A 27780-nucleotide genomic window follows, 5' to 3' on the forward strand; every position below is an offset into this window, starting at 1 on the left:
CATAACTAATATGTAAAGGAGAATTTAAAAATACATTTGTAATATAGATGCCATGATCCTTTCCATATGACATGTTGTTTCACTGCTTTTTCCCCCCTGGAAATAAGAATGATTACACACAATTCTGGGTAAGTTTGCACTGTTATCAGACATGTCACCTTCAGAGTGCAATCTCAAGTTGCATGTGAGAAGCAAATTCCCAACATCTGAGCAAAAGATAGTCACCCAGTCTTCTGCTTGGTGCATTGTACTTGCTGCTCTGAAAATCTCAAGGCCCCAGGCAGAGTAAAGATGGGAGCCTGGCTGTCCAGGAAGCCACAGGGGCCTTTCTCTGCTGGGCCATGCAGGGGGCCTGCTTGGATATGGGGAGAGGTAGTGTACAGTGTCTGATGTGGCTGCTGTGTCCTGCCTACGTGGCCTCCCCACTGCCCATGGGGTCTTGGTGGCTGTGTAAAAGTTGAGCCATGATGCGATATTCACTTGGGAGGGTAGTACAGTAAGTAGTGTATTTGTCATCTTGGCTGAATGCACCCATTTCTCTGTGTAAGCCATTGAGGACAGAAGCTACTCTGGAAAGAAATGGAAGGAGGAGGAGGAGAAAAGGGAAAAGGGAATGACAAAGAGGCCACCAATTGGCCTACATGCTCGTGCGCGTACACACACACACACACACACACCCCCTCTTCAAAGCACTTCAGAGTCACTCATAAAGTCCCTCCAAAGGGTCTCTGCCCCTCAGGTTCTGTTGTCCCATCCCATTTGGCAGCTCTAACTGGTGCCTCCCCACCCCCACCCCAGCTGCTCTAGTTTTCTCCTGTGCCTCTCCGCCCTGCAAGGAATGCTGACTAAATAGCCCTTTTGCGGAGAAGTGTTCAGGCCTTGGGATTGGAGTATATAGATCTCTCTGAGGTCCTCTGGGTAATCTCTGAAGAGAGTTGTACCAATTGACTGTCTCCTTGGGAATTTGTAAATGAGGAAGGGATAGGAATCAGCAGGGGTGATTTAAAGGAGAAGAAAGAATCGGGGCCAGACAAAACTGGAAATTGATTTGGATTATAAACCAACTGTTTCCAAGGCCCACAACATCCTGTAAGTCACAGATCACAGAGCGTGTCCTACTCAGGTTTTGGTTCAAATAATTCTGCTATATTTGAGCCCCAGAATTTTCAAGAACATAGCATATACTGGTTTATGACCTCGGACACTGGCATCAAGGAATATGCTTTTAAATTCTAAGGTGGTCCTGAGAAATTCCATGAGGTCTATGAGTCCTTGGCCTGAACCCACTGATAAGAGTTTTACCAGGAGCGTTTCCTCTCCCTTCCTCTCACTCTCCTTACTTACAGCTCCTATTTCTCTCCTTCTCCCTTTCTAGGCACAACTGTGTGTCCTCCTTGTGACAACGAGTTGAAATCGGAAGCCATAATTGAACATCTCTGTGCCAGTGAGTTTGGTAAGAAAGTATTCATGCTGTCTGCTCGGAGTTTGCCATCTCTCCCCACTTACCTGTATCTCTTTATCTGCAGCCCTGCTGTCCATAGAGTGTCTCTTTTTGGAGCCTTAGATTCTTTATATCTATTCTTCTTTGGTTCTATTTCTTGGGCAGATCAAGACCTTATTTAGGGTAGGAAACTGGTACCTTTTCCTGAAAATCGGGCTTTCCTTAGTGACAAACTTTTGAGGGCTTTTTCTAGGAGAGGAGAAAGGCAGGCAGGTCCGGGGACAAGTTGAGAGGAGCTGGGGGGAAAATCAGCTCTGTACAGGTATGGGGACTCCCAGGAGGTCCCTCCACTCTTCCCTACTCCAATAGGCAGTATCTTGCTTCCTCTCCAGGCTGGCTTTTTTCACAACCACCCCTAGGTGTCAGCACTACTCCACACAGGATCTGAAATGACCCAAAAGCAGACATGGGGTGCCTTCCAGGAAGGGGGTGATTTCAGAATTTAGGGGATGTGGGAGAAGGTCTCCAAGCAGATTTTTGCTAACAAAGAGAAATGGCATCCCCAAAGTAGGCATGATTTCTTTCCATTCTTAAGTCTTACTGGGCTAAAAGGGGATCTAGAATCTGACATTTTTCTCCTAAAGAGAAGGCTATCTGAGCCCGAGAACAGGTCTTGAGCTACCTTTTAAGGAAGATCTGAATTCTAAACATCTGGGGATCTCTCCTCTAGGAAAAGTAAATGTAAGCCAAGTCCTCTTGGAGGGCCAGCTCCTTGTCCCCTGTCCCTGTTTTACACGGCGTCAGAGAAGTGAGTGGTTCAGCTCAGGCCTACTTAGGGAAGGACAGGTTCAGGGTGATGCTGAACAATATGGTTCTCATAATTCCCGCATTGTGTTCTAGAGGTTGGATTTCTTACAGAATTCTTACCTGGAGAAGCGTAAAGGTAGGTAACAGGAGTCTTCATGTCCATTGGAGTTGCCACTTTATGTTTTCATTAACCATACAGGTTAAAATCCATGAAAGTGCCTTGTGTTGGAGAAGTGTCACATCTGGTAAAGCATTGTACCCTAAGTGCATGCACACCCAAATTCAAGGAAATTTTACTTTAGGACATGTGCATTCTCGAGTTATTCGTAATTGTGAATAAAGATGGAAATGGAATAATTCAGACCCATTGCAGCAAGTGAGCTTCCTGAGAAAGAATGGATTCTTCATGCTTGATCCTCATCTGAAGCGTTTTGTTCTTGGTGGAAGACAACCGGTCTTCTAGGAAAAACTCAGTCTACTATAAATTTCCCTGGGCCTTTTATTCTTGTTACCATTTAAAACAATGCAAAACTGTAGAAAGTGCATGCCATGGGGTTTATAGACAGATTGCCCTTGTTGTTAGCTGCCATCAAGCCAACTTGATAACCTTTATGTATAACAGAATGAAACCCTGCCTAGTCTCATGCCATCTTCATCATTATTGGTATGTGTGAGAGCACTGCAGTCACTATGTCCATGTAGCTTGTCAAGAGAGAGCTCTGATGGCCTCAAAAAATACTCCTCTTTGGAGATTTGGATTCACAAAGAGCTTTTTAAGAGAAACGTGGACAGTCTCCTGCCCTGTGGTTTACAGACTCAGAAACCCGAGGGAAGGTGGAATCTGACTTTATTAAAATGAACAAGTGGGTAATCATATTCAGCGTTTTCCTTATTGTTGCAGTCTTCTACTTTACTAGACATGGCGTATCCTCTTCTGACAGCACACGGCCTTAGCAATGAGCTTTACCCCCAAGTGGGGCTGAGATTTCTTCACAAAGATGCATCTAGACACAAAGAAAGGACATACATACAGCCTCTAAGATAGCCTATGGGGAAGTCTTCTGCTGCATGACCGAGACAGGAAGTATTTTCTTGGATAAGGCTGCAATGAATCTTCTGAGGTGGCTCTTTTAGATTCCCTGATTCTCTTCAGAGATTGTAAATTAAGACTCACTTTAAGAAGTTGGCCCCTAGACATTTCAGCAAGACCAAAAATCTTACTTGAGTAAAGGGTAATGCATTAGCAGATGTTTTATGTTCATAGGATTTCTCTTCTTTGGCTCAGCTCCAGAGAGAAGCGTGATGAAAAACCCATAACTGAGTGTCTGGAGGTGACTGGCAGGGGGTTCTTTGCTCTTGGGGGCCTTAGAATTAAGTGCATCTGATTATTTATTTTTGTATGCAATAAATATTGTTGCGTACAAAGCACTATACTATACCAGCCACTGTAATAAAAAACCAAATAGTTGTATAGAATAAATTAAGTTTTTCTCAGCCTTATCAGACACTGTTTAGTAATATATCCTGGAGAACTATGGAGTCCATTTATAACTCACAGTCAGCAGATGAGACTCTGGGAAATTGGACAAAAGGTTAATATAAAGGAATTGTAGGAAGTAGGGAACGCTGGTGGCCTAGTAATGAAGGATTTCTGCTGCTATCTCGGAGGCAGGTGGTTTGAATTCACCAGCTGCTCTGCAGGAAAAAGATGGGCAGAGTCCTCCTATGCAATTTACAGCCTCTGAAAACCAGCCATGAATTGGTTCTGACTTGATTGGACATCACAACAACAACAGTGATTAAAAGTTTATGCATTTATGCTCATAATCTTTAGAACTCACCAATGTCAGCTTGCCATCAAATCTCCTTCCTGTATCCCTAGCTGCCCACCCACATTCTCAGATGTTGTGGCAATTAGTCAAACTGAAGTAGTGCCTAGGAGTGGGCTGAAGAGCCCAGCATCTGGTAGGAATTTGAATGTGACAAGTTTGACATTTTTGTGTAGGACACTAAGGAAGCTGACTTAAGATTGATCATCCTTGAGCTCCATTGAAATAATATTTACTCAGTCACAAAGCCATTTCCTTATTGCTTACAGGAAGAAGGGGGGGGGAACCCCAAGGCAAACCTAAACCTATTGCCCTCAAGTTGCCACTGTCTCTTGACAACATACGCATCAAGAGAACTACACCCACTGGGTTTTTTTCAATGGCTGTAACTTACAGACCTAGATAGGCCTTTCTTGTGTGGCTAGTTAGCCGCTGAGTGTGTTCACCATTCATATCACCCAGGAACCACAGGAAGGGACAGCTGTGTCTTCTCTGAGGACATAGACAAGCCTGATCTTAGTGAATCTGGCTAACTGACTGGGACTGTGTGCCCTTAATGGTGATGTTGTATTCTTCTTGGATTCTTAGACCTTTTGCATTCTTCTTGGACCCTAGCAGCCATCTTCTTGTATGCTTATTTGATAAATGAGGAAATGTCCTTTTCCACCTGAAGGTCTTTTCCTGTGTTCCAGGCTGCCTTCATTCAGTGGAAGAGTCATGGCCCCTGGAGCTGGTGTGCAGTGATGTTTCCACAGAGCGCCCAGCTGGGAGCAGTGGGCATGTAGCTCCTCAGTATGGGAGTGGTGTTGGTCTGGGACCGATATCATAGATCTAGATGCAGTAGGGACTTTTCTTTAATGTCCTTCTAAAATAAGAAATACAACTCATTTTCCTCTGCAGGGGCTGAGCTTAGCTCTGCCCTTCTCGGCACTTTTTAGAATACATCCTTATCGAGACACTGGTTTTCTAACTCAATTCCGTTCATGTAAGTGAGGCTGGCAGACTCGCTGATGGAATTTACTCAGGAAACAAAGAAATGCAGCAATCTAAACTGGCACAAGTGAGAAGGAAAAGGGTGTTATACTCCCTACTCCAGAGATCAAACTTAGCATTAAATGGCACTGACATACCCCATGGGGACACATGGACATCAGTTTGCTGGAAGAGCCCTTGAGCTCTAGAAACAAGGTGTGCATTCTGTATGAAGCAGCATGCACTCACCCCTCTGCCACGTGCTCTCCAACTCCTGCTGCCTCCATGGAGCTGGGAATGCCTGGGCCTTTACTCACTCTCCTGGCAGGCCATTTTCAACTTTGACAAGTCGACTTGGTCACTGGTTTTCCACCCCTGCTCTGTACCCCTTCAGTTCAGAGCACATTTTTCCCAACGGGGGGGGGGGGGAAACCCAAAACCAAAAAAACATCAGTAGAAACACCTGTGTGCTGATGCTCAGGAATGCAGCTGGATCAATCTGGATCAAGTACCAGATGTGTGAAGCCAAACGTTACATGGTGCAAAGCTCTGAATTCAACATGGCAGCCAGCCTGCCTGCTGGGCTTAAATTAGGATGGGCTTAAATTAGGATGCCCTCGGCTGGGTTTGTTGCTGTTTGTTTTCTCTCTGCTTTTCAGAGGAGTTCTTGGGATGCTGGATGATAACAGAGTGGCGCTCTTGTTTCTTCAGCAGGCCAGTTTAGTATTCTCAAGCTGCCACAGTAATAATCATGCTGCTAACAACTCAGTGTCCCTAAGTCATCTTTCCTTCAGGTTAGTTTATCCCAAGGATGTAGGGTATGATTTAGAATTGCTTTGATGTTAGAATCCCTGCCTTTAGCCATTCTCTTCAGCTGCTTCTCCTGTATCTGTAAACACACCCACAAGCTTTTTTTTTTTTTAGAAATTGTGGGGTGATATACTTTGGTTAGGATACCAGTAATCTGTTGCTGTTGAGTTGACTTCAACTTCCAGTGCCTCCATGTATGTCAGAGTGTGTGCTCCGTAGGGTTTATAGTGGCTGATTTTTTATAAGATCTCCAGGCTTTTCTTCCCTGATGTAGCTGGGTGGAACCTCTGACCTTTCAGTTAGCAGCCTGGTACATTAACTGTTTACACTAACAGTTCTTCACTTCAGAGCTTCCTATTACTATCCGAGCCTCTCTCTCCAGTTGTTTTTTTGTGGGTTTTTTTTTTCAGCTTAAAGGCTCAGGTGGCCACTTGTTCAACCTGCTGTTTCTCACTTTGGAAAAAGACTTCTCTGGCCCCCAGAAATGTTCCTTTTTGGAAGGATTTTCCCTGCCCATTTCTGTGTTTTCTTATAAAGAGAAGACCCCAATAGTTTGCAAATCTAAAATTAATCAGGTAGGAAAGAAAAGGAAAATTAGCTTCCACTGTTTGGGAGTATTTCCTAAAAAAAACCCCGCCAAACTTATTTTTGAGGTCGCTGCCACTGCACAAATAAGTTCATATGCACTACAAACTCTTCTTTCAGGGTATCTTGGCTGTGCTACTGGTGGGAGGTGTAGTGCTTTACTCTGAAAAGACAGTGTGATCTTTTGCAAAAAGCAAGCTAAGCCTTTCCAAAGTATCTCCTGAGGTTTCTACCTTTTTAAAAAAATGAAGAAAACTGGCTGGCAGCACAGTTGTCCTAAGTGTCATCTATAAACAGATTGAGAGAGGGTCTGTATATTGTTGTTGGTAGGTTCCAGTGAGTCAAAGAAGACTCATAGTGACCCTGTGAGCAATAGCCTATGTAGTCTGACACTTCCTGACACACTAGAGACCACTGAGGCAGTTACGGTGTCACTTCCCATGGTCTTCCTCTGACCCTCCACTATTCCTAGCATCGTGCCCCTCTCTACGGAAATGCCCCTCATAGCAACATGCCCAAAGTGTATCAGGCAAAGGTTCGTCATCCATGCCTCCAAAGAGCGCTCTGGCTGCACCCTCTCTAAGACAATGTCAGTGTCTCTCAATGTCAAGAAAAAGAAAAGGGTTTGTATATGTTGTCATATTTTATCTAGTTTATGATGTCAAGGATCTCACCAGAGAGCTACAGAGCAATGATGTCAGTTTAGACACTAAGGTGTACCTGATCCAGGCCATGATCTTTGCAATTACTTGCTGTGCATCGGAAAACTGAATAATGAAGAAAGAAGAATTGATGCCTTTGAGTTGTAGTGCTGGAGAAGAGTACTGAACATGTCATGGACTGCTGAAAGGATTAAGAGATCTGTTCTGGAGAGGGTGAAGCCAAGCTGCCCGTTGGAGGCAAGGATTTTGAGGCTCTGTCTCATGTACTTTGGGTATGTGGCCAAGAGGGACCAGTCCTTGGAGAGGGACATCATGCTTGGAAGGGTGGAGGGACAGTGGCTGCCAGAGAGGAAGACTCCAGATGAGATGAAATAACACAGTAATTGGGGTAATGAGGGTAGGTGTGTTGAAGGCTGTGAGACTGACTCAGTATAGAACAGGGTTCAGAGCTATTGTGACTATGAGTCGTGGTCGACTTAATGGCACATAACAGCAAACAACAACATGATGCCTTTTAAGGAGGCTTAGTGGTTCAGAGTATCACATATTGGGCTAGTAAACAAAAGGTCCATGGTTTAAACCCACCAGCTGTTCTGTGGGAGAAAGACTTCTCCTGTTAAAATACTTAAAGCCTTAGAAATTTGATGGAGAGTTGCCATGAGTTAGATCAACTTAACAGGTTTTTTTTTAAAAAAAAAAGCCTTGAGTCAGGGGGAGGGACTGTATAACAATGAAAGAATTTTTCTTTTACTTTTCAAAGAGAAGAGCGAATTGGGGAGAGGGGGTGGGAAGGGAGAAAAGTGCAACAATGAATGAATGGAAATCGTCAGTCTCTGTGAACTTCATTAAAATTAATAATAATATTAAAAGCCATGAGTAGCAGCAAGTAACCCTTTCCAATTCTGCACCGTCCTCACAATCTTGGCCGTGTTTATACCCAGCGTTGCAGTTACTGTGTCAGTCCAGCTCATTGAGGATCTTCCTCTCTTTGGCTGACCCAAGTGGGAGGTCTTTTTCCCCGAGAACTGGCTCCACCTGGTAATGTGCCTAAAGCATCCTTATATCCTGTGGCATCCTTGCTCATATGTCACCATCCTTGCCTCTGTGGAGCACCTTGGTTGTACTTCCTCGAAGACAGATCCATTTGTCTTTTTGGCAGCCCATGGGATATTCAGTACTCATCACCAGCACCACAGTTCAGGGACATCCATTTCTTCTTCAGTCTTTCTTATTCATTGATTAACTTGTACATGCATGTGAAAAAAACTGAAAACATGTAAAATGTGAGGAATCTATGTGCTTTGTTAATAAAAAATAATTTTTTCCCTACTTAAATAGTACTGCGACACTGATGTGTCAAATGCGATAATGGTTACCCACAGTGGACAGTGTTGGGAGGAGCTCCCCGATTAAAACAAGCTTGGAAGCAGGAGTGGCATCCACTTCAGAAATAGCTTCCTCTGGAAACCCTAAGAACCTGGAGAAAGGATGAAAGTCACACAAGTGTTGAGGACTTTCATTCATAGGGTTGCTATGAGTCGCCTGTGACTTGAAGGCACTTAACACCAACAACAAATAGTCACTGGCAGTAGACATGAGCAAGTGTTCCAAATGGGTATAGACAGGAGAGAGTGTGAGAGGACATGGAAACTAGAATTCCTTCTTCAAAAAAAGGAGAAAGCTGTTTTCTGATACGTGCAATTTGTTTATTTAAGGAAAACTACACATCCTTGTTTTGGGTGACTGAGCATTGTATATATGTGTATGCATTTACAAAGAAACCCCAAACAAACTCACCCTATCATCTAGGAATCTAGTTCCATCAAAGTGAAATTAAATAGACATGGGAGAAGGAACTCTTACCCTGGGGTGCAGTTGGTGGGCCAAGAACAACTGGTTTGTGTTGTCATTGAAAATCTTGAAAATATATATCCCATCCACAGATATGTAAATACTTGGAACATATTCTTACTGCGTTTCATGTGCAGGAAAGCATGAGGTCAGGGCCCTTGTTAAATGGAGGGGAATGGAGCCCACAGCTCAGGGCCCGAGTTTGAGTCCAAATGGTCATTGTGTGCACAGGGTGGGTGATGCAGAACTAGGCATTTGGGGACGTGGAGCTGTGTGAGGGAGTTTGTGGTGTCAATCACTCGCTCACACCTGGTTTCAGATTAGAGTTCCTGAGCAGGTTCTCAAGTGTCGGGGACTTGAGGACTCAAACTCTGGGAAATGTGGTCTGAGGATTTTGGGGACCACTTTGCCCCTGATGTTACATGGAAGAACTGTAGGAAGATTGGATAGAGTCTAATTTCCCCCTCTGATGAATGCAATGTGTTCTATTTCCATCTTTCTCTGAGGGAGATCTGTGGTAAGGAGCTGCTGACCCAAAGTTTTAATTGCACCAGTTGCTCTGCTAGAAAAATATGGGCAATTTCCTCCCATGTGTGATTTACTGCTTCTGGAAACCCCACTGGAGGGTCAGTTTTGAGTTCTAACTCAACGGCTTATAATAACAATTCTCTCTTAGTTGTAGTAGTGGAAAAAAGATACCTAGATACAGTAAATTTCAGTAGGAAACACTAGCATCTTTGAATTAGTGAAGTTTATTGAAAGCTAAGAAAGAACTCAAATTCAGAATTGGTAGATGGGTCATACTTTTCTTAGAACTGAGTTCAAATCCTCATTCTACCATTATATGTAAGCCCTATGAAAACCAGACAAACCTTGTAACCATGTCAGAATTTCTTATTCAGATGACAACTAATACTTTGTTCATTGAGTTTTGAACAGATGGGATTGTGTCTGTAAAGAATCTTACCTGAGTCCCACACACAATAATTGAAAGCAGTAAATGCTCACTTGATTGCTTTTTTAAAGGAAGTATACTCACTGTTTGTCCGAGGCAGATGAAGGCTCCTTCCGTGGCTTTCAGCAACGAAGTAAAGGGTACATTTAAAAGTTCTTTTCTTCTTTTCTCAGCATAATTAGTTAAATCTTGTCTAAATCCAGTTTTATTTCCAGCCCTTCTTCCCTTCCTACAACTTGATGGAATGATTGATTTTCTTTTGCTAGAATTTAATGAAATCACATATGAGCAAGAGCCTATGGTGATGAAGGAAGAAGTTCAAGCTGCTTTGAAGGAAATAGCAAAAAATAAGGCCCCAGGAATAGATGGTATACCAATTGAAGTATTTCAGATAACAGATGTTGCCCTGGATGTGCTCACCAAGTTGTGCCAAGAAATCTGGAGAACAACCACTTGGCCAACTGACTGAAAGAGATCTATATTTGTTCCCATCCCAAAGAAGGGTGACCCAACAGAGTGTGGAAACTATAGAACGATATCATTGATTTCACATGCAAGCAAGATTCTACTGAAGATTATCCAAAAACAGCTGGAACAGCACATCAACAGAGAACTGCCAGAAGTCCAGGCTGGGTTTAGAAGGGGTCGTGGTACTAGGGATATTGTAGCTGATGTTAGATGGATCTTGGCTGAAAGCAGGGAATACCAGAAGAATGTCTGTCTGTGTTTCATTGATTATGCAAAGGCATTTGACTGTGTGGATCATAACAAACTGTGGCTGACTCTGAGAAGAATGGGAATCCCAGAACACTTGATCATGCTAATGCAAAACCTATACTTGGACCAAGAAGCAATCATCAGAACAGAGCAAGGAAACACTGCATGGTTCAAAATTGAGAAAGGCATACGCCAGGGATGCGTCCTATCTCCATATCTTTTGAACCTGTATGCAGAACAGATTATCCAGGAGGCTAGGCTCTATGAGGAGAAGTGTGGCATCAGGATTGGTGCAAGATCTATTAATAATCTGTGTTGTACAGATGACACAACCCTGCTTGTGGAAACTGAGGAGGACCTGAAATGCTTGCTACAGAGGGTCAAGGACTGCAGCCTTTAGTATGGATTGAGGCTCACTGTCAAGAAGACAAAGATTATCACCACTGGACCAATTGGCAGCATCAGGATGGATGGTGAAGAGATTGTGATTGTTCACAGCGTTAGTTTGCTTGGCTCCACTGTCAACACTCTTGGCACCAGTAGCCAGGAAATCAAAAAACGTATTTTGATGGGTAAGTCTGCTGTTAGGGACCTCTCCAGGGTACTGAAGAGCAATGGTGTCACTCTGGAAATTAAGGTGCGTCTGATACAGGCTATGATCTTTGCAATCACTTGTTATGCATCAGAGAGTTGGACAGTGACTAAGGAGAATTGATGCCTTTGAGCTGTGGTGCTGGAGAAGAGTGTTGAATGTACCGTGGACTGCCAAGAAAACAAACAGGTTCATCCTGGAGAGGGTTAAACCAGGCTACTCCTTGGAGGCAAGGATTCTGAGGCTTCGTCTAACATACTTTGGACATGTTGTAAGGAGAGAGAGGTCCTAGGAGAAGGACATCATGCTTGGGAGGGTGGAGGGACGGCACAAGAGGGTAAGGCCCCCTACGAGGTGGATTGATTCAGTGACTGGGGTAACCGGGATGGGTGTGTCAGAGGCAGTGAGATTGGCACAGGATAGAGCAGGGTTTAGGGCTGTTGTACATAGGGTTGCTATGAGTCGCAACTGACTCCCCGGCACGTAACAACAACAAGTTCTTGATTGGAAGCTTGAATCCTCCTGTAGCACCTTGTAGGAAAGGTCTGGCACTCTTATTCTGGAATTTCAGCCAGTGAATACCCTACAGAACAGAGTTCTACTCTGAGTCATATGCGTGACTCTAACTCATGGATGTCTCATGAGTTGGCATCCAATTGATGGATGCTGGTTTAATACTGATTTAGGTATGAGTCATGGCCAAGTGGGTAGGCAGTTGTTATACCAGCCTGAAGGCAGGTGGTTCAAATCTACCAGCTGCTCTAAGAGAGGAAGAAGGGCAGTCTCTTCTCATGTGATTTATAGACTTTGAAAACTCAATGGAGGGTTAGCTATGTTTCGGTTGTGACTCAATGGTACATAACAATATGACTGGCTTAGGATTTGCCAACATACATGCCTTCTTTCTCTGTGTGGTTAAAATACGGCTTTTTCCAGTTCTGACTAGATTATTTTTGGGGATGATCAGCTGCCAAGGAGTGTGATATAGATGTCCTTTCCAGTTTGCAATTCTATGATTCTTGAGTTGTTAATAACCTGGCCTCACTTCCTAGTTTTATCTTCTGTGATATGTATAAAATATCAAGTGTGGGAACAAGGGGATTTACCCTCAGATTCCCCTGTCTTTTATAGACTTCCTGGGGAGGAGTCCATACAAGACTGCCTCATTCTTTGGGTGCTGGGATGCTCATCTGTGCCACTTTGTTACTGCAAAGATTTGCTGAGTTGAATCCCAGAGATCAACCAGTTCAGTATTCTCATTTGCATATGGAGAAGAGGTCTCAGATAAGCTGAAAATATTAGTCATTTAATTGCCCAAGGCCACAGCACCTGGCAGCACCTGTAGCTTTCGTTGCCATCAGCACGTCCGTGGGTAAATTCCAGGTTCCAGACTCTTGCTTCTTTCTGTCCTCCCATGCCCATCACTTTCATCCTGCTAGCAGTGGTTGAGGGACCCCCCTGGAAAAGGGCATAGGGTGATTCTTGACTACTTTGAGCATTTGTGAACATTAAGTGGGCTGATGCTTGTGTCTGCCTCATAGAAGAAGTTTAGCATTTATTTGTTTCTTTATGAGGAGGCAGGCTGTGCAGTTGAATAGAAAGCCTTTAGAATTAGGGTCAAAAAGACTTGGATTAAATCTTCACCTTCCAAATTGAGCAGCCATGAGTAGACATCTTCTGAAATCTGTGTTCTTATTTGCAAAATGTAGATAATATTTTCTACTTTGCTGTTTTGGGGAAAGAATCAAATGTGAAAAGTCGTGCAATGTGGTGGCTGCTTAATTTCTAATCATCAGTCAGCTCAACCCAATTCATTGCTGTTGAGTCGAAACCCACTCAGAGGTTTCAGAGTTTGTAAATCACATTGGAGGAGATTGTTTGCAAAGCAGCTGGTGGATTCAAACCACGTGACTTGGGGTTAGCAGTGCAATTCCCTACTGACTAGGCCACCTCATCTGGAAAGAAGCAATTGTGAAACCTCTTTGGTTAGCCAATAAAGAAAGAAATTCATTAATTTTCTTTTTAATAGAGAGTTGAATCTAATTTACAGTGCCTCTGGATGACAACCTGGGGTGGATGTGGTGGCTTGGAATTGTGGAAAAGAGTGCTGAATATCTCACTGACTGCCAAAAGAACAAACAGATATGTCTTGGAGAAGGTGCAATCAAAGTGCTCCTTGGAGGCAAAGATGATGAAGCTTTGTCTTACCTGCTTTGGGCATGTTGTTGGGAGAGGCTGTTCCTTGGAGAGGACATTATGCTTGGAAAGGTAGAGGATCAGTAAAAAAGAGGAAGACCCTCAACCAGATGAATTAGGACAGTGACTGCTACAGTAGGTTCAAGAGTACCAGAGATAATGAGGATGGCACGAGAGAGAACAGGGCTCAGATCTGTTGTTCGTAGTGTCAAGGTGAGTTGTATTTGCCAGCACCTAACAACAGTTGTATGACAGAACATAACAGCCACATAAGTTATTCTTCACAGGAGCAGCTTGTCAGATCTTTACTCCTGCAGAGTATCTGGGTAGATTTGAATCTCCAAACCTAGCTGAGCATTTAATCATTGTAAATCCGGGGTGCCTTGGAGACCCTGCACTAATACCCATTGTCTTTGAGTTGACTCTGACTTACAGACCTTCCATCAGTTTCTGAGGCTGTAAATCTTCACTGGAGGAGATTATCTGCCTTCCGCTTATGCACAGTGGACTGGAACCGTGAACCTTTTGGTGAGCATTCCAACATGTTACATGCTATGCCACCAGGGATCTTTGGTTCTACATTGAATATTAGGAAATAGAGTGTTAGATGACATTTGTAGATCATTGCAGCACTAGATGTCATTAGATAATTATGATTGCAGAACATATGGGACTTGGACTGAATTTATATCAGTTCCAGTACAGGGAAGATGTTTATTTCCTGGGTGTGTGTGTGTGTGTGTGTGTGTGTGTGTGTGTTTTAAAAAAAACCCCTTCTCTGTTATCTATCTTATTATCTAATAAGATTCTCTATTATCTAATAATTTTTTTTATTCTTAATTTTGGAGGCTTGTTCATTTTGGTTTTTTGTTGTTGTTTACCTGTACCCTTTGCTCAAACAAAACATTTGTCTTTATTTTCTACTAGTTGACTTTTTAGTAAAAAAAAAAAAAGAATTCTCTCCAGAAAACAAATGAACATTTAAATGTTGATAAAATTCTTCTGGTTTTGCAGAAATGAGCCTTAAGCTCCAATGTGTACTTTTTTGGAGGAGGACAAATAGCCAAAGACATGCCAGGTCCTTGCCCTGCCCCAACCTGCTTAGAGCAACCAATTAAATGTGCGTTGGTTTTGGAAAGCTGTTCAGAGGCCTATAGATTGTGCTTGAAATCTTTGTTTAGTCTTTCAGGAACACTGTCACATGGATGATTTATCAAAGAAAGTTGTTTATCTGGCAGTAAAATAAACTCTCGGTCTGTTCAGACTAAGATTTCCCGTGAATTTCGACCAAGGTAAATACTGGTAACTGGCAGGTTGCAAATTCCGTGTGAAAGCCAGACACATACAATAAATATTTGAACTTCAGCTTTGCTGTGTAAGAGGCCCGGCCTGTCACTGTGTTGTCACTCCCGCTGTGGCCGAGAGAACCTGGCACTGTGGCCTGGCTGGCTCAATGACCAGAGGCAAGTCTGGCAACGCTGGTATCTGGGGGAGCCGCCCCTGCTTTGGCGAGCCTCTTCAGGGTCCGAGTGCCACTTAGTGCTGGCACCAGGGACTTCCTTGTTCAAAGGAGGGAGGGCCTCGGACACTTCCCTCCACATCAACAAACAGCCCTGTGATGAGTTATGAGGGATGTGGACCAGCATCAGCCAACTTAGTTTTCCTTCAAGATAGACATTTGTGGAACTGACTTGGCAGGGAATTAGAGCATGTTGGAGGAAGTAGGGTGGTGGACAGTGGGAAAGGGAGCCAGGGGATGGTGCTTGGGGTTGAATCACCGTCTGTTGTATTTGAGTTATACAGTTGATCCTTATAATTCATGAATTCTCTACTTGCAAACTCATCTACTTGCTGAAGTTTACTTGTATCCCTGAGATCAGAGCTCTTGACACTTGTGCTGTTGTTTGTGAACAAGTGCGGAGCAGCAGAAAATTTGAGTCATTCAAGACACACGCGTATTCTGATGCTCATAGCCACCCTGATCAGCTCCCATACTGCATACAAGTGTCCTTTCCATGGTCTATGTAATACCCTGTTTTTCACATTTTTGTGCTTTTTGGTGATTTTATTCTTTAATGCGGCCTCAGGTATAATACAGAAGTGCTGGTTAGTGTTCCTAAACACAACAAGGCTGTGATGTGCCTTACTGAGAAAATGCATGTGCCAGATCAGCTTGGCTCAGGCATGAGTTGTGCTGCTGGCTGTGGGTTCCATATTTATATATATCCACTATATATATAAAATAAGCCAGGAAATCAAAAGGTGAATTGCATTCGGAAAGTCTATTGTCAGGGACAGCTCCAGAGTACTGAAGAGCAATGATATCAGTCTGGAGGACTAAGGTGTGCATGATCCAGGCCATGGCCTTTGCAGTTATGTGCTATGCATCAGAAAGCTGGACAATGACTAGGTATGATAGGAGGAGAATTGATGCCTCTGAGCTGTGGTGCTGAAGAAGAGCATTGAATATACCATGGAATGCCAGAACAAACTGGTTCATCCTAGAGAGGGTGGGACCAGGCTGCTCCTTGGGAGGCAAGGAGTCTAAGACTCTGTCTGACATACTTTGGACATGTTGCAAGGAGGGATCAGTTCTTGGAGAGGGACATAATGCTTGGGAGGGTGGAGGGACAGCATAGGAGAAGAAGATACTTTATGAGGTGGATTCAGTTGACTGGAGTATTGGGGGTAGGTGTATCGGAGACGGTAATGTTGACACAGGATAGAGCAGGTTTCAGAGCTGTTTTACATAGGGTCACTAACAACACAACAGTAACAACAGCAAGACATCTTTACACAAAAGCACATGTAAAGCAAGGGCATGTACTAGAAATAATATCTGGAGGGTGGCAGGAACCTGCTTTGTTTCTTTCTAGAGTCAGCAGTTCAGTATTTGGCTGATTCTCCATTCAGGATGACTTTAAGAACCTCGCTGTTGCAAATAATGGCAATCAACTTTATTGGCTGAGATAGCTGCAGGTGCTTCTCTGAGGTCTCTGGCTTTGCTGATGGTGGTTGTGGGACATCCAGCCAGAGAATAAAATGAGGGTTTGATCTAGCCCAGGGCATTGCATTTCTGGGTGCTTTGTGCACATTGAAGTGGGTGAATGAGCACAAGAGGGGAAATAGATCTTTTAAAATGAGAGACTCTGTTGATTAATTTTAGTGATTTTTATTTATTTATTTATTTATTTATTTTTTATTTAGGAACTAATGAGTTGTAAATTTTGAGTTCTTAGGTGGTCCCAGTCACAGATTCTGGGACTTCAGTATCGCACTGACTTTGGAACCTATAGTACGTCTGAGTTTAAAGGTGGTCATAGATTCCTGAACTGAAACCCCCATCCTAGAACCTTCTTACACAGATTTCCTTGTTGGGCAGGCCAGCTGCAGGAGGGGCAAGCATGCATCCTGGAGAAGGCAAGAAGGCTGTTACTTTTTGTTTTAAGACCTGAGCTCATTTACAGAGAACCTATGTTCATATTTCCTAACACTTGAGTTAGGGGCACTTGAGGCCAGGTTGTTCAGACAACTTTTTGGAGATTAATGCTTCTTGATCTGCCTGTAATAAATAGATGGTTACTGGCTTGCAGTTGTTTAGGGAAATAAAGGAATTTTTTTTTTTTCCGTAGAGCTTGGACTAAGAATCATTTACAAATTCTGAAAGGATGTCTGGGAGTTGCCAAAATAGTACTTTGGCAGCAGAGGAAAAATTAGGAAACAGCTTCCCAGACTACACTCTCTCCCATTCAGGCAGGATTACCAGAGGATTTTCTGTCTCTTGTTTTCCCTAGCCCTGCCATAAGCCTCCTCCGCAGGACATTTCCTTTCGGGACTACCTCAGATATGTGCTCTTCTCTTTGTGAGCTCTTTGAAAATCAGCTCTCACTGGTGTGTATCCATAACAGAACCATTCAGCTTGTGGACATGGCTTTATGGCTGGCGGAAATCCCTAACTTTGTGTCTGTGGCAGCAGGGCTAGGAATGGGCCCAGAATAAGCACTTTAAACCCTTAAACACAGCTGGAAGCTGAAGAGCAGGCTCCCTCCTGCAGTCACACACGTGGGTGCAGCGTCGCCAGCTGGCCGCGTGGAGTTTCTGGACATAGCCACTTGTGTCTGTTGCTGAGGACTCCTCGGGGACGGCCTGTATCCTTTCAGCGTCCTTCAGCCTCAGCTCCATGCTGAGGGCCTGTGTGCTCTTGTCAAGAATTGGTTGGTGAAAAGGAGCTTTGGTGGCCTGTGCTGCAGTCCCAAAGACATGTAGTTCGAATCTACCAGATGCTTTGCTGGAGAAGGAGGGGCTATCTCTTTCTCTACCAGCTGGATCTGATTCAACGGTACACACACACAAAATAATCTAAAAATAAATAAATAAATGGGGGTGGGGGAAGAATTGGTGGGTGAGATGAAAGCCTTGGCTATGCTGGCTGGCCTCTGTTTTTCAATAGCTGCAGATGCTACAGTTCATAGTTTCAACTCGTGAGCCAGAGAGGAGGGAGTGGTCTTCAGCTGGGCCTGGAGAAATTCTGGGGGTGAGAATTCTGTTGGGTTAATTTAGGTGATAAAGACATTCCTAGAGATAGTTCTACGCCATCTTTAGGACGACTGAGCTAGCGTCGATTCACTGAGAGTGAGATTTGGTTTGGAGATGAGAGAGAGACAGGAGTGAAGACTCAAAACAAATACTAATGCTTAGGATTTATAAAAACTCCTTCAGGTAAAGAAAAATCGTTTGTCATTTCTAGCATCTAGCTCAGACTCCTGTGTCAGGGCTGGGCCCCATGAAAACCTTAGGGACTCGAACACTGAACTGGGCTATAACCAAGAATTGGCTTTCTGTCTGATTCACCTCTACCGGCTGCTCAGCTTAAAGGCTGTTGTGGCCCTAGGATTGCCGAACCCTGCTTCTCATGGAGCAGCAGTGTTAACACCAGGTGTTCTCCAGAAGCCACCTACTCACCTGTGGTCATGGACCTGAGCTAGAGATGCCAGCCAGGTGGGCGAAGCTGTAGGAGAGAACATGCCATAAAGTCGGAACTGACTCAAAGCGGACCCTGGCATTGGTTTCTGAGGCTGTAAATGGCACAGAAGAACATGACCCATCTTTCTCCCTTAGAGCCACTGGGGGATTTGAACCCCCAGAGAGAGAGAGGCAAGGCTGTTGGGTGAACAACATATTGCAGCTCCCTGTGAACTGTGACACTGGCACTCCTCACAGGGGAAAAGGTCTGTCTAGTAAGTACTATAGTATGTCCTGGACAAGGGGCTGAAGAGGAATGGAAGGGGAGGACAAAAGACAAAAAAAAAAAAAGACAAGGGAGGGCAATGTCTAACCTAGCACCCAGTCCTTAGCCATTTCCACCAGACAGGCAGGGCTGGCTTGAAAGGCTTGGCCTTTTTTTTTTTCCTGACATGCACAAGTGCAAAGAAGCAGTAAGTATAGCTCACATGCCCGCCAGAGGACAAAGCCAGCCGCCGCCCAGCCCTTCAGCCTCTCAAGTTACAACTACTTTGCTCTTAACACGTATTCATTTTCAAGCAGGTGTGTGTTTTCCTTTTGCAAGTCTAGTCATCCACAGAGAACCAACACTATTGCACAGATAGAATTCACCAGTTGTTGGGCTCTTATTGTGTCCATGGCTCTGACTAGGCCTTGTACCACTTTTACAGATTCTAATGTTGTCATCTAAAAAGATTCTTTGTTGTACAGATGAACATATTTTTATCATCTTTTCCCAGAGTCTAGCAAGAGAAAGGGTCTCCATAGTCAAAACCACAGAGAGCAGCCATAGAAAGAATCATCCCTGATTCTCAACACTCATGTTGAGGTAAAGTTTTGCCCTCTCTTGCCTGGAACCACCCCCTCTCCCCAGTGTTCTGAATGTTGAACTAAGCTTTCACAAGAAAAGTGAGACCTACGTTTACCAGGAGATAGCTGTGTCCTGTGTGTGTGTGAATCATAGGCAAGAGAAGTTTCTCATGGATCCAGTTTTATCAGTTGTATATTGTGGTTATATTCAGTCATATTCCCAGTAAGAAGCATTGCCCAAGAACAGTTGACTTTCTCAGACTTTGGTCTGATGGATTAGAAACTGGTGAGTTCTGGGGACCAGAAGAGAGGGGAGGGATATTTACAGATGTGAGACTACAGTAGGATTATGGCATTTCATCATCCCCATTCCTGGGCAAGGTTGAAGCAAAGATGTCTTTGTACGGCTTCTCATGCCTAGGCAACTTTAATGTTACTCGCTATGGTGTTTCCTGGGAGGAAATGAGTTTTAGTTAACTTAATCCTATGTTAGTGAAAGAGATTCCATAAATACTGTTGTTTTTAGATGGCAATGATGACCTAATGTCATCCATAAAGACGATGACTCATAGCGACCCTATGACCAGCACACCTGAGCCCTGCCCTGTCCCATCCTCAGTATCTCTGCTACACTTGAGCTGTGTCAATCCATCTGAGTGAGGTCTTTTTCTCTTTTTCTGATCTTGTACCTTTCCAAGCATGATGTTTTTTTTCCTAGGTCTGACCCCTCCCAGCCACGTGTCCATATTGTGAGGTGAAGTTTCACCATCCTTGCCTTTGTGGAGCACCCTGGTTGTACTTTCTTCAAGACATAGTTGTTTATTCCTTTGGCAGTCCATGAGATACTCAGAATTCTTCCCCAATACTACACACAACTCAAAGTCGTCAGTTCTTCTGTCATCCTTAGTCATTGTCCAACTTTCAGATGTGTAGCAAGTAATTGAAAAGACCATGACTTGGATTGGGGCACCTGAGTCTTTAGACTGACATCATTGTTCTTTGACACTTTGGAGAGGACCTTGACAGCAGATTTCCCCAGTGCAACACGTCTTGATTTCTTGACTGCTGGTAACAAAGTGTTGTTAGTTATGTATCCAAGTAAGATGACGTAATTGGCAATTTCAGTCTTTTCTCTCTTTATCATGATGTTGCCTATTGATCCAGTGGTGAGGATTTTTGTTTTGATGTTGAGATATCATCCATATTTGAGACTACAGTCTTTGATTTTCTGCAGCAAGCACTTCAGGTCCTCCTTTATGGCAAGCAAGATTATGTCATCGACATAATGAAGGTTGTTGATGAGTCTTCCTCCAGTGCTGATGCTTCATTCTTCATAAAGCCTAGCTTTCCAAATGATTTGCTTAGTATACAGAGTGAATAGATATAGAGAAAGGATACAGCCCTGACAACACTTTTCTTATTTTAAATCATTCAGATTTAGTCTAGATATGGGTTTCACATGAGCACAGTTAAGTGTTCTCAAATTCCCATTTTTCTCAATGTTAGCCATGATTTATTATGATGCACGCAGTCAGACACCATTGATAGTCAATAAAACATAAATAGTCATCCTTCTGATATTCTCTGCAGTGCCCTGATGCCATAGCCTCTTCTAAATCCAGCTTAAATCTCTGGCACTTCTCTGTCGATGTACTTTTCTAGCTGTTTTTGGGTAATCTTCAGCAAGATTTTACTTGTATTAATGATGATTGTTCAGTAATTTCCATATTCTGTTGAATCACCTTTTTTGGAAATGGGAACAAATAGATATTTCTTCTATTCAGTTGGCCAGGAAGCTATTTTCCAAATTTCTTGGTAGAAGCTTGGTGATCATGTCAGGGCTCTTATCTATTTGTTGAAACATTCAAATTGATTTTCATCAATTGATTTTCATCAATTTTTGGGGCCGTATTTTTTACCTATGCCTTACATGCAGTTTGAACGCCTCTCTTCATTCTCATTGATTCTTGATCATAAGCTACTTCCTGGAATGGTTCTGTCAATCAATTCTTTTTGGTACAGTGATTCTGTGAATCATTTCCATTTTATTTTAATGCTTCTGGATAATTCAAGATTTTGCCTATAGCATCCTTCAGTATTTCTACTTGAGGCTTGAATCTGTTGTTCAGTTCTTTCATCTTAAGAAATATGGAGCAAGAATAACTTGGCAAATACTAGTTGAGTTGAGAATATGACATGCTTGCTCTGGCAGATTCTAGTACATAGAAGGGATGTGGCCCTTGCCCTCATAGGCCTTACCCTCTAGAGGTGATGCAGAGAGGGAAAAATAGATGAATATTGTACTGTATACTAAGTGTTGATATTTCTGTAATAGCACAACTCCTTTATGGACTATGCCATGGACACTGGGTGCCATGGACATAGCTGAAGGAACAAATCTGCTAGGAGGGATTAATTAATTTCTCCCAGGAATTAGGAATTGATAGGAATCTTGATAAGCAGGGAAAAAATGAGCATAGAAAGAATGTGTCAAGTTGAAGGCATGGAGGCATGGTGTTGTCTGCTGAGTTTGGAGAGCAGCCAATCTCCTTATAGTTAGTACCACAGCTTGGTGCTCTGTTCTCTGCTGGGAATTTGTGTTCCCAGTAAGGAGCTCTGGCGGCCTAGTGGTAAGAAGCTGTGCTGCAATCCTGAAGACACACAGTTCAAATCTACCAGCTTCTCTGCCAGGAGATAGATGAGCAGTCTCCACCCATATGATTGACTGCCTCTAAAAACCTGAAAGATTAGCTGTGGATTGGTTCCAACTCTATGGTGGACAGCAACAACTCCAGATATGCTGAATCAGAATCTGCAGTGCAGTTTAACATGATGCCTGGGTGATCCATTTAGATGCCTACAGATCTTATGTATATATAACTGTCCCCTGGGCAATGAGCAGTGAGGTTGACAAAGTAAATAAAAGTCAGTCCTGGAAAGACCTTGAGTTCCGTGCTACAAAATGGACAGTTTGCCTTGCTGGTAAAGGATAGAGCTCAAGAACTCATTTTAGTATGTTACTGACACTCAATGATGGCCTAGTGGTAAGAAGCTGCACTGCAGTCCCAAAGGCACAGGGTTCAAATCCACCAGCTGTTGCATGGGAGAAGGCTGGGCAGTCTCCTCTTGTGCAGTTTACTGCCTTTGAAAACCCACTGGAGGGTGAGCTATGAGTTGCTTGAGACACTGTGGTATACAACATTATCTTTAACACAGTGTGGAGAAGACAGCCTGAAACGGAAAATATTCATTAGTTTCAAGTAATGCATGCAGTTCTCGTGAGAGAACTTCAAGGTGAGTTATTTTTTTGATACGGCAGTCTTGTAGGTATGGATGAGGAAAGGAAAGAGACCCCTGAGTCATGTTCATGAAGAGAGGTCTCAGGGCAGTGGCCTTAGCTGGGTCTTGGCCATCTCTGGGCCACCTTCTTGAAGGCACCCTCAAGAGGCTAGAGCTATGAGATCAGCAGAGGCTTCTCTGCCAGGGAAGGGGCCATCTCCTCCGGTGCCCCTGGGAACTGGAACTTTGTTCTGGGGGTGTGGAGCAGGAGTCAGAGCCTATAATCAACTCATGCTTGGGGCACCACAGAGCTAGTCATTACCAACGGCAATCGTCATTAGGAGCTGTCATAAATTGGCCTGACTTTGCTCTCTAGCCCTTGTTAGTTGTTCCAGTAGGCAGCAAATGTAGCGTTTCTGAAGCCAACTCCATAATTGTTGGGTTGGTCACTGCATTAGTTTGGGCCTGAGGACTGGTGTCAGCTCAGGTATCTTGGATGTCTCTGGAGGAGGGAGATGAGAGTAGCTGTAGCTGCATTAAAGGATAAAGGGAGAGAAATAGAGATGGCGAGTCTGTGTGTACGTTTGCCTGTGTGTGTCTGTGAGGTGCAGGTGTGATGCATGAGCATGGCTGTGGGGGCACATTTGCATGGTTGTGCTTCAAACTCTTTGTTCTGGTTCAGCCTCTTGCTGAAAAGTTGCCTTTCCATCCTAGATAGACTCAGTCAGAATCTGCAGTATAGACAGATCCTCAGGTGATCCTTATGTTTACATACATGTGGTTTGTGGGTGCACACATATTTGTCCGCAGTGCATGGGCCAAGCCGGTCAGCTGCTTGCATAGAGAATGTTAGAAGCCTGTCTCTTGTGGGCCTTGGCCTTACCAGGTGCAAGGCTCGGCGTGAAGCCTTGGAGAAGAGAGTGCCAATTTTCCCTTATTCAGGAGTGGCTTTCCAGAAGCCTACAAGGGATTTCTTTAAAACAATGTCTTTATACAAACCAAAGGCTGTCTTTGTAAATTGAGGAACACTGCTAGTGTCTTGGTATTTTAGTTCTTCCTCCAAATGGGCCTAGTTTGTTCAGGTTTTACTGTTTGCCACAGGTCCATTTCATTTAGAACTGTTGATTGTCTGGCAGGAATCAACTTCCTGGGCAGATTTGAACAGTTGGCAGGGATTGTCATAAGGGTGTGGTATAATCCCTAGGATTTAAAAAATATGTTGGACCGAACATACATAGCCCTAGGAGTGTCAGACAGACCTGAGTTCAAGGTCCTGATTTTATCACTTACTTTGCCAGCTCAGACATGTCTCTTCACCTATCTGGGGCTCAGTTTACCCGTGTGTTAAAGAAGAAATGAAAACTTCGGAGTTAAGAGATGAACTATGGCGTAGTAGAAAAACTACACCAATTCTGGAGTCTGGGTGTCTATTTCTGTGTCTGACCCTCACCAGTTTTGTGACTTGGGGCAATTCTACTAACGTCTCAGAGCACCAGTTTATATAAGCAAATTGAAGGACTCTTTCCAGCTCTGAAATTGGGTGATAATGTGTGTGGGGGAAACTCTGTGACTTGGTTTCTTAATAAAATACCTTGATTTATTGTGAGAATACCTCCATGGCCTCCAGGCCTTTCTACTAGGAATGGGTGGACCTCATGTCAGGTACCTTTGGAAGAGAAGCTTGTGAGAGGGTGGAGCAGGTGAGAAGTGATGTGAATACACTAGTCAAAGAGCTGAGCTAAGCTAGGTGGAGGTTAGAATTGTGGGCTGCGGGACCTTTGTTGAGGGCAGTGAACTGTGCGTGCTCTGGGTCCGCTCTTCACCAGGGCTGCGTTTCTGCTGGAGCCCCTTCTCCTTGAGCTGGCCTAACCATTTTGAATTCATCTTTGGAGCTCTTGTTTCCACCTTAGAATCCTAGGGTTCTCAGAAACCTAAATGTGATGTGCTTGGGGAACCTTGGAGCAAATGACTTTTTAAGGATTCAGAGCTGAGTTTTAACTCCAGACTCATAATTTACTGATCATATATGACTTTGGCCAAGTCCATTTCTCAGGTTCAGTTCTCACCTGTCAAACAGGGACAAGCCATGCGTACTTCTCAGAGCTCCTGCACAGAGGCCATAGGATTGTGTGGAGGTGGCAGGTAGTGAAAAGGTGCACGCCTTTCAGCTCTGTTTGGTGCCTTCAGGAAAGGCTTCTGCTCAAGTACAAACTGTCAGTAGGCTCAGCATGTCTATTTCACCTGAAACACTTATAAACCACATACTAAGATTTTCTTAAATATGGACATACAAAATAGAAAGGATGAATGCATTTTTACAGATATGCCAAATCTGAACCAGGATCTCTCTCATTCATTGCTGTCGAGTTGGAACTGACTGACTCATCACCAATCCTTCAGTGAGTTTTAAGAGTCTGTAAATGACACAAAAGGAGATTGACCATCTTCCCACTGCAGAGAATCTTTTGGCTTTGAACAACCTTTGGGTTGATATTTTTCTCAGAGGAACTTAAAAGGAGTTTGAAAGGTTATGAAAGACCAGGCCAGTATAACCTCTAGACCTCTGTGTGGTTCACAAGGGAAATAGATATCAACTGAAGACTCTGAGCACCTAAGCAGAGAGTGGGAGAGGTCACTTGGAAAATACAGGCTTTAGGCTTTGTGGGAGCCTCATTGCCAAGGAGGAGAGGTGATACCGGCCCAAGGACCTTGTGTAGACCCAGTATCTGCTTACTATGTGGAGCCTCCAGCTTTCCTCCATACTCTACCCATCTCTGTTGCATGTGACTGAGCCAGAAAACCTTTCCTAGAACAATGATAGGTGCTCTGGTGCTTGAGCTCTGGTGGCCTAGCGGCAAGGAGCTTTGCTGCAATCCCAAAGGCACGCGATTCGAGGCCACCAGCTGCTCTGCAGGAGAAAGATGGGCATTCTCCTCCTTTACCATTAACTGCCTCTGAAAACCTGCTGGAGGGTCAGCTGTGGGTTGGTTCTGACTCAATGATACACAACCACAACAGCATACTGTCGTTCGCACTGGTACTAACATGTTGACATACTCAAGAAACCAGACTCTTAAGAAGAATAATGTGGCATCGAGATTGGTGGAAGACTTATCAGTAACCTGTGCTATGCAGATGACATAACCTTGTTTGCTGAAAGTAAGGAGGACTTGAAGCAGTTGTTGCAAAAGATCAAATAATACAGCCTTCACTTTAGATTGCATCTCAACTTCAAGAAAACAAAAATTCTTACCACCAGACCAACAGGCAACATCATGATAGATGGAGAAAAGATTGAAACGGTCAACTTCATCTTACGTCACTCCACAGTCAACACCTTTGGTGCCAGCGGTCAGGAGATCAGGAGATGTGTTGCACTGGGAAAGTGTGCAGTTAGGGACCTCTCCAAATTATTGAGGAGTAATGATGTCAGTTTGAGGACTAAAGTCCATCTGATTCAGGCACTGGTCTTTCCAGTCACTTGCCGTGCATCTAAGAGCTAGACAGTGAATAAGAATGACAGAAGAATTGATGCCTTTTGAGCTGTGGTGTTGGAGAAGAATACTGAGCATCCCATGGATGGCCAAAAGAAAAAACAAATGTGTCTTGGAAAAAGTGCAGCTGGAGGGCTCTTTGGAGGCAAAGATAGTAAAGCTTTGCCTATTCCCTGGAGAGGGACATGATGCTTGGAAAGGCAGAGGGTCGGCAAAAGAGAGGAAGACCCTCAGCCGGGTAGATTGACACAGTGACTTCATCAATGGCTCTAATGTGTGAGAAAGTGTGAGGATGACCCAGGATATGACATTCAGATTTGTTATTCGTTGGGTCACTGTGGGCCATACTAGACAGCACCTCACAACAGCAACATGTAATCTCAGCATTCACCATTCCTTGGACCCAGGGTTGTTGGTAGGAGCTGTGAGGTGGGAGGAAGTGAGCTGCCAAGTCATTGCATGTAAACATTGTACATGCCAGGTTGTATGTTTTCTGCATTCTAAGGAGCCTTCTGATTTTCTTTTCCATATCTTCCATTTGAACAGGAAAGCTTGTGTGATTTAGGGTGTCCCTCGTAGCAATATAGGTATGACAAAGGAAATAATTGAGAGACCTGAGGCTCCCAGCAAAGGAAGAACTGTAGCTCTAGTAGAACCTGAGTTGCTGAAGAAATAAAACCCTTTTTCAACAGAGGGACAGACTCCTTTGCCAGATAATAGGGATCCCAGCCTGTTTTCAGACTACCTGTGATGCCTGTACGCTGACATGACCCTATAATCCTTTTGAGCCTTGAAGTTTCATGACTCATTGATTCTAGGAGTAATTTCTGTCTGCCTGCCTCCTAGGAGCTTCAACCCCGAAAGTGGCTTTGTTGCTAAACTTACACCTTCCTTCCCTTAAAAGAGCAGGACGTAAGATGATTTTCCTAAAGAATGTGGAGAACTAGACTCACTAGATCACTTAGCGGTGTAGCAATTGTACCCTTGAAATGTGTTGTTGTTCAGTCTCTGACTTTAAGTATATGAGTCTCCTTAGCAGGGAGAGGGAGGACTTCTGGATGGGTGAGATGGGAATCACAGAGTCCTTCTGAGTTGCATGCCTTCAGGATGGAGACCAGATGGCTTGGAGCATCCTGGTGGTCATGACTCCTATGGAATGGTCCTCTGGTTACTGGTGGACATGAAATAAGGTCAAGCCCCAGGGCTGGACCTACTTCCTCTCCTCTCCTCTTTTTTTGCTGCTTATAAGCAAGATCATCTAGTTCCACACACCCCCCCCCCCAACCTTGGTGCTCTCTTGGTATCAGTTTTCCTGGTGTTTTTTCTTCATTTTTTTTTTTTTAAACCCTCTTTTGCCCTCATAGTTGTCTAACTGTGAGCATGTGTGTTGGCTTTGGGGGTAGGGAGGAAGAGTGGTGAGAAGGTTGAGCGTGAAGCTATCCCTCCTCTGGAAACGGAGTAAAATCAATATATTCTGTTTATTTTCCTCTGTGACTGACAGGTCTTTGCCTGGAGCCTTCTTCTCTTACAGACTTAATGTGTCTTCTGGCAGATTTCCTTGTTTTGAATGCTTACTCAAAGCAGTGAACAGGCAAGCCTAAGAAAGAGCTAGGAGCTTTCTCTTTCTTTTCCTCATCAGCCCCATGCCAGCAGCCCCCCCTTTCTGATGTTCTTTGAGGCCAGTTTGGTGGGAGAAATCTGGTTCGGCCTTGCCCTCCAGATTCCTTAGAATCAGAACCCTGGGCTGGAATTGAGAAGCTGAAGGTTTGTTTGCTCATG

The 27780-nt window shown here is 43.9% G+C and overlaps 1 protein-coding gene across 1 annotated transcript in view; it reads left to right on the forward strand.

Annotated features, from left to right (window-relative positions):
• The window catches only part of SFRP1 (secreted frizzled-related protein 1), a 56137-nt gene that overhangs the window by 4901 nt on the left and 23456 nt on the right, over positions 1-27780 (forward strand). The window contains exon 2 of the mRNA XM_006896999.1: positions 1376-1453. Within this exon, the coding sequence (XP_006897061.1) occupies positions 1376-1453 (78 nt within the window). The remainder of the gene's footprint in view (positions 1-1375; positions 1454-27780) is intronic.

The sequence above is a fragment of the Elephantulus edwardii genome, unplaced genomic scaffold (genome assembly GCF_000299155.1).
Source record: "Elephantulus edwardii isolate Elephantulus edwardi_28Jun2011 unplaced genomic scaffold, EleEdw1.0 scaffold00195, whole genome shotgun sequence".
NCBI lineage: Eukaryota > Metazoa > Chordata > Mammalia > Macroscelidea > Macroscelididae > Elephantulus > Elephantulus edwardii.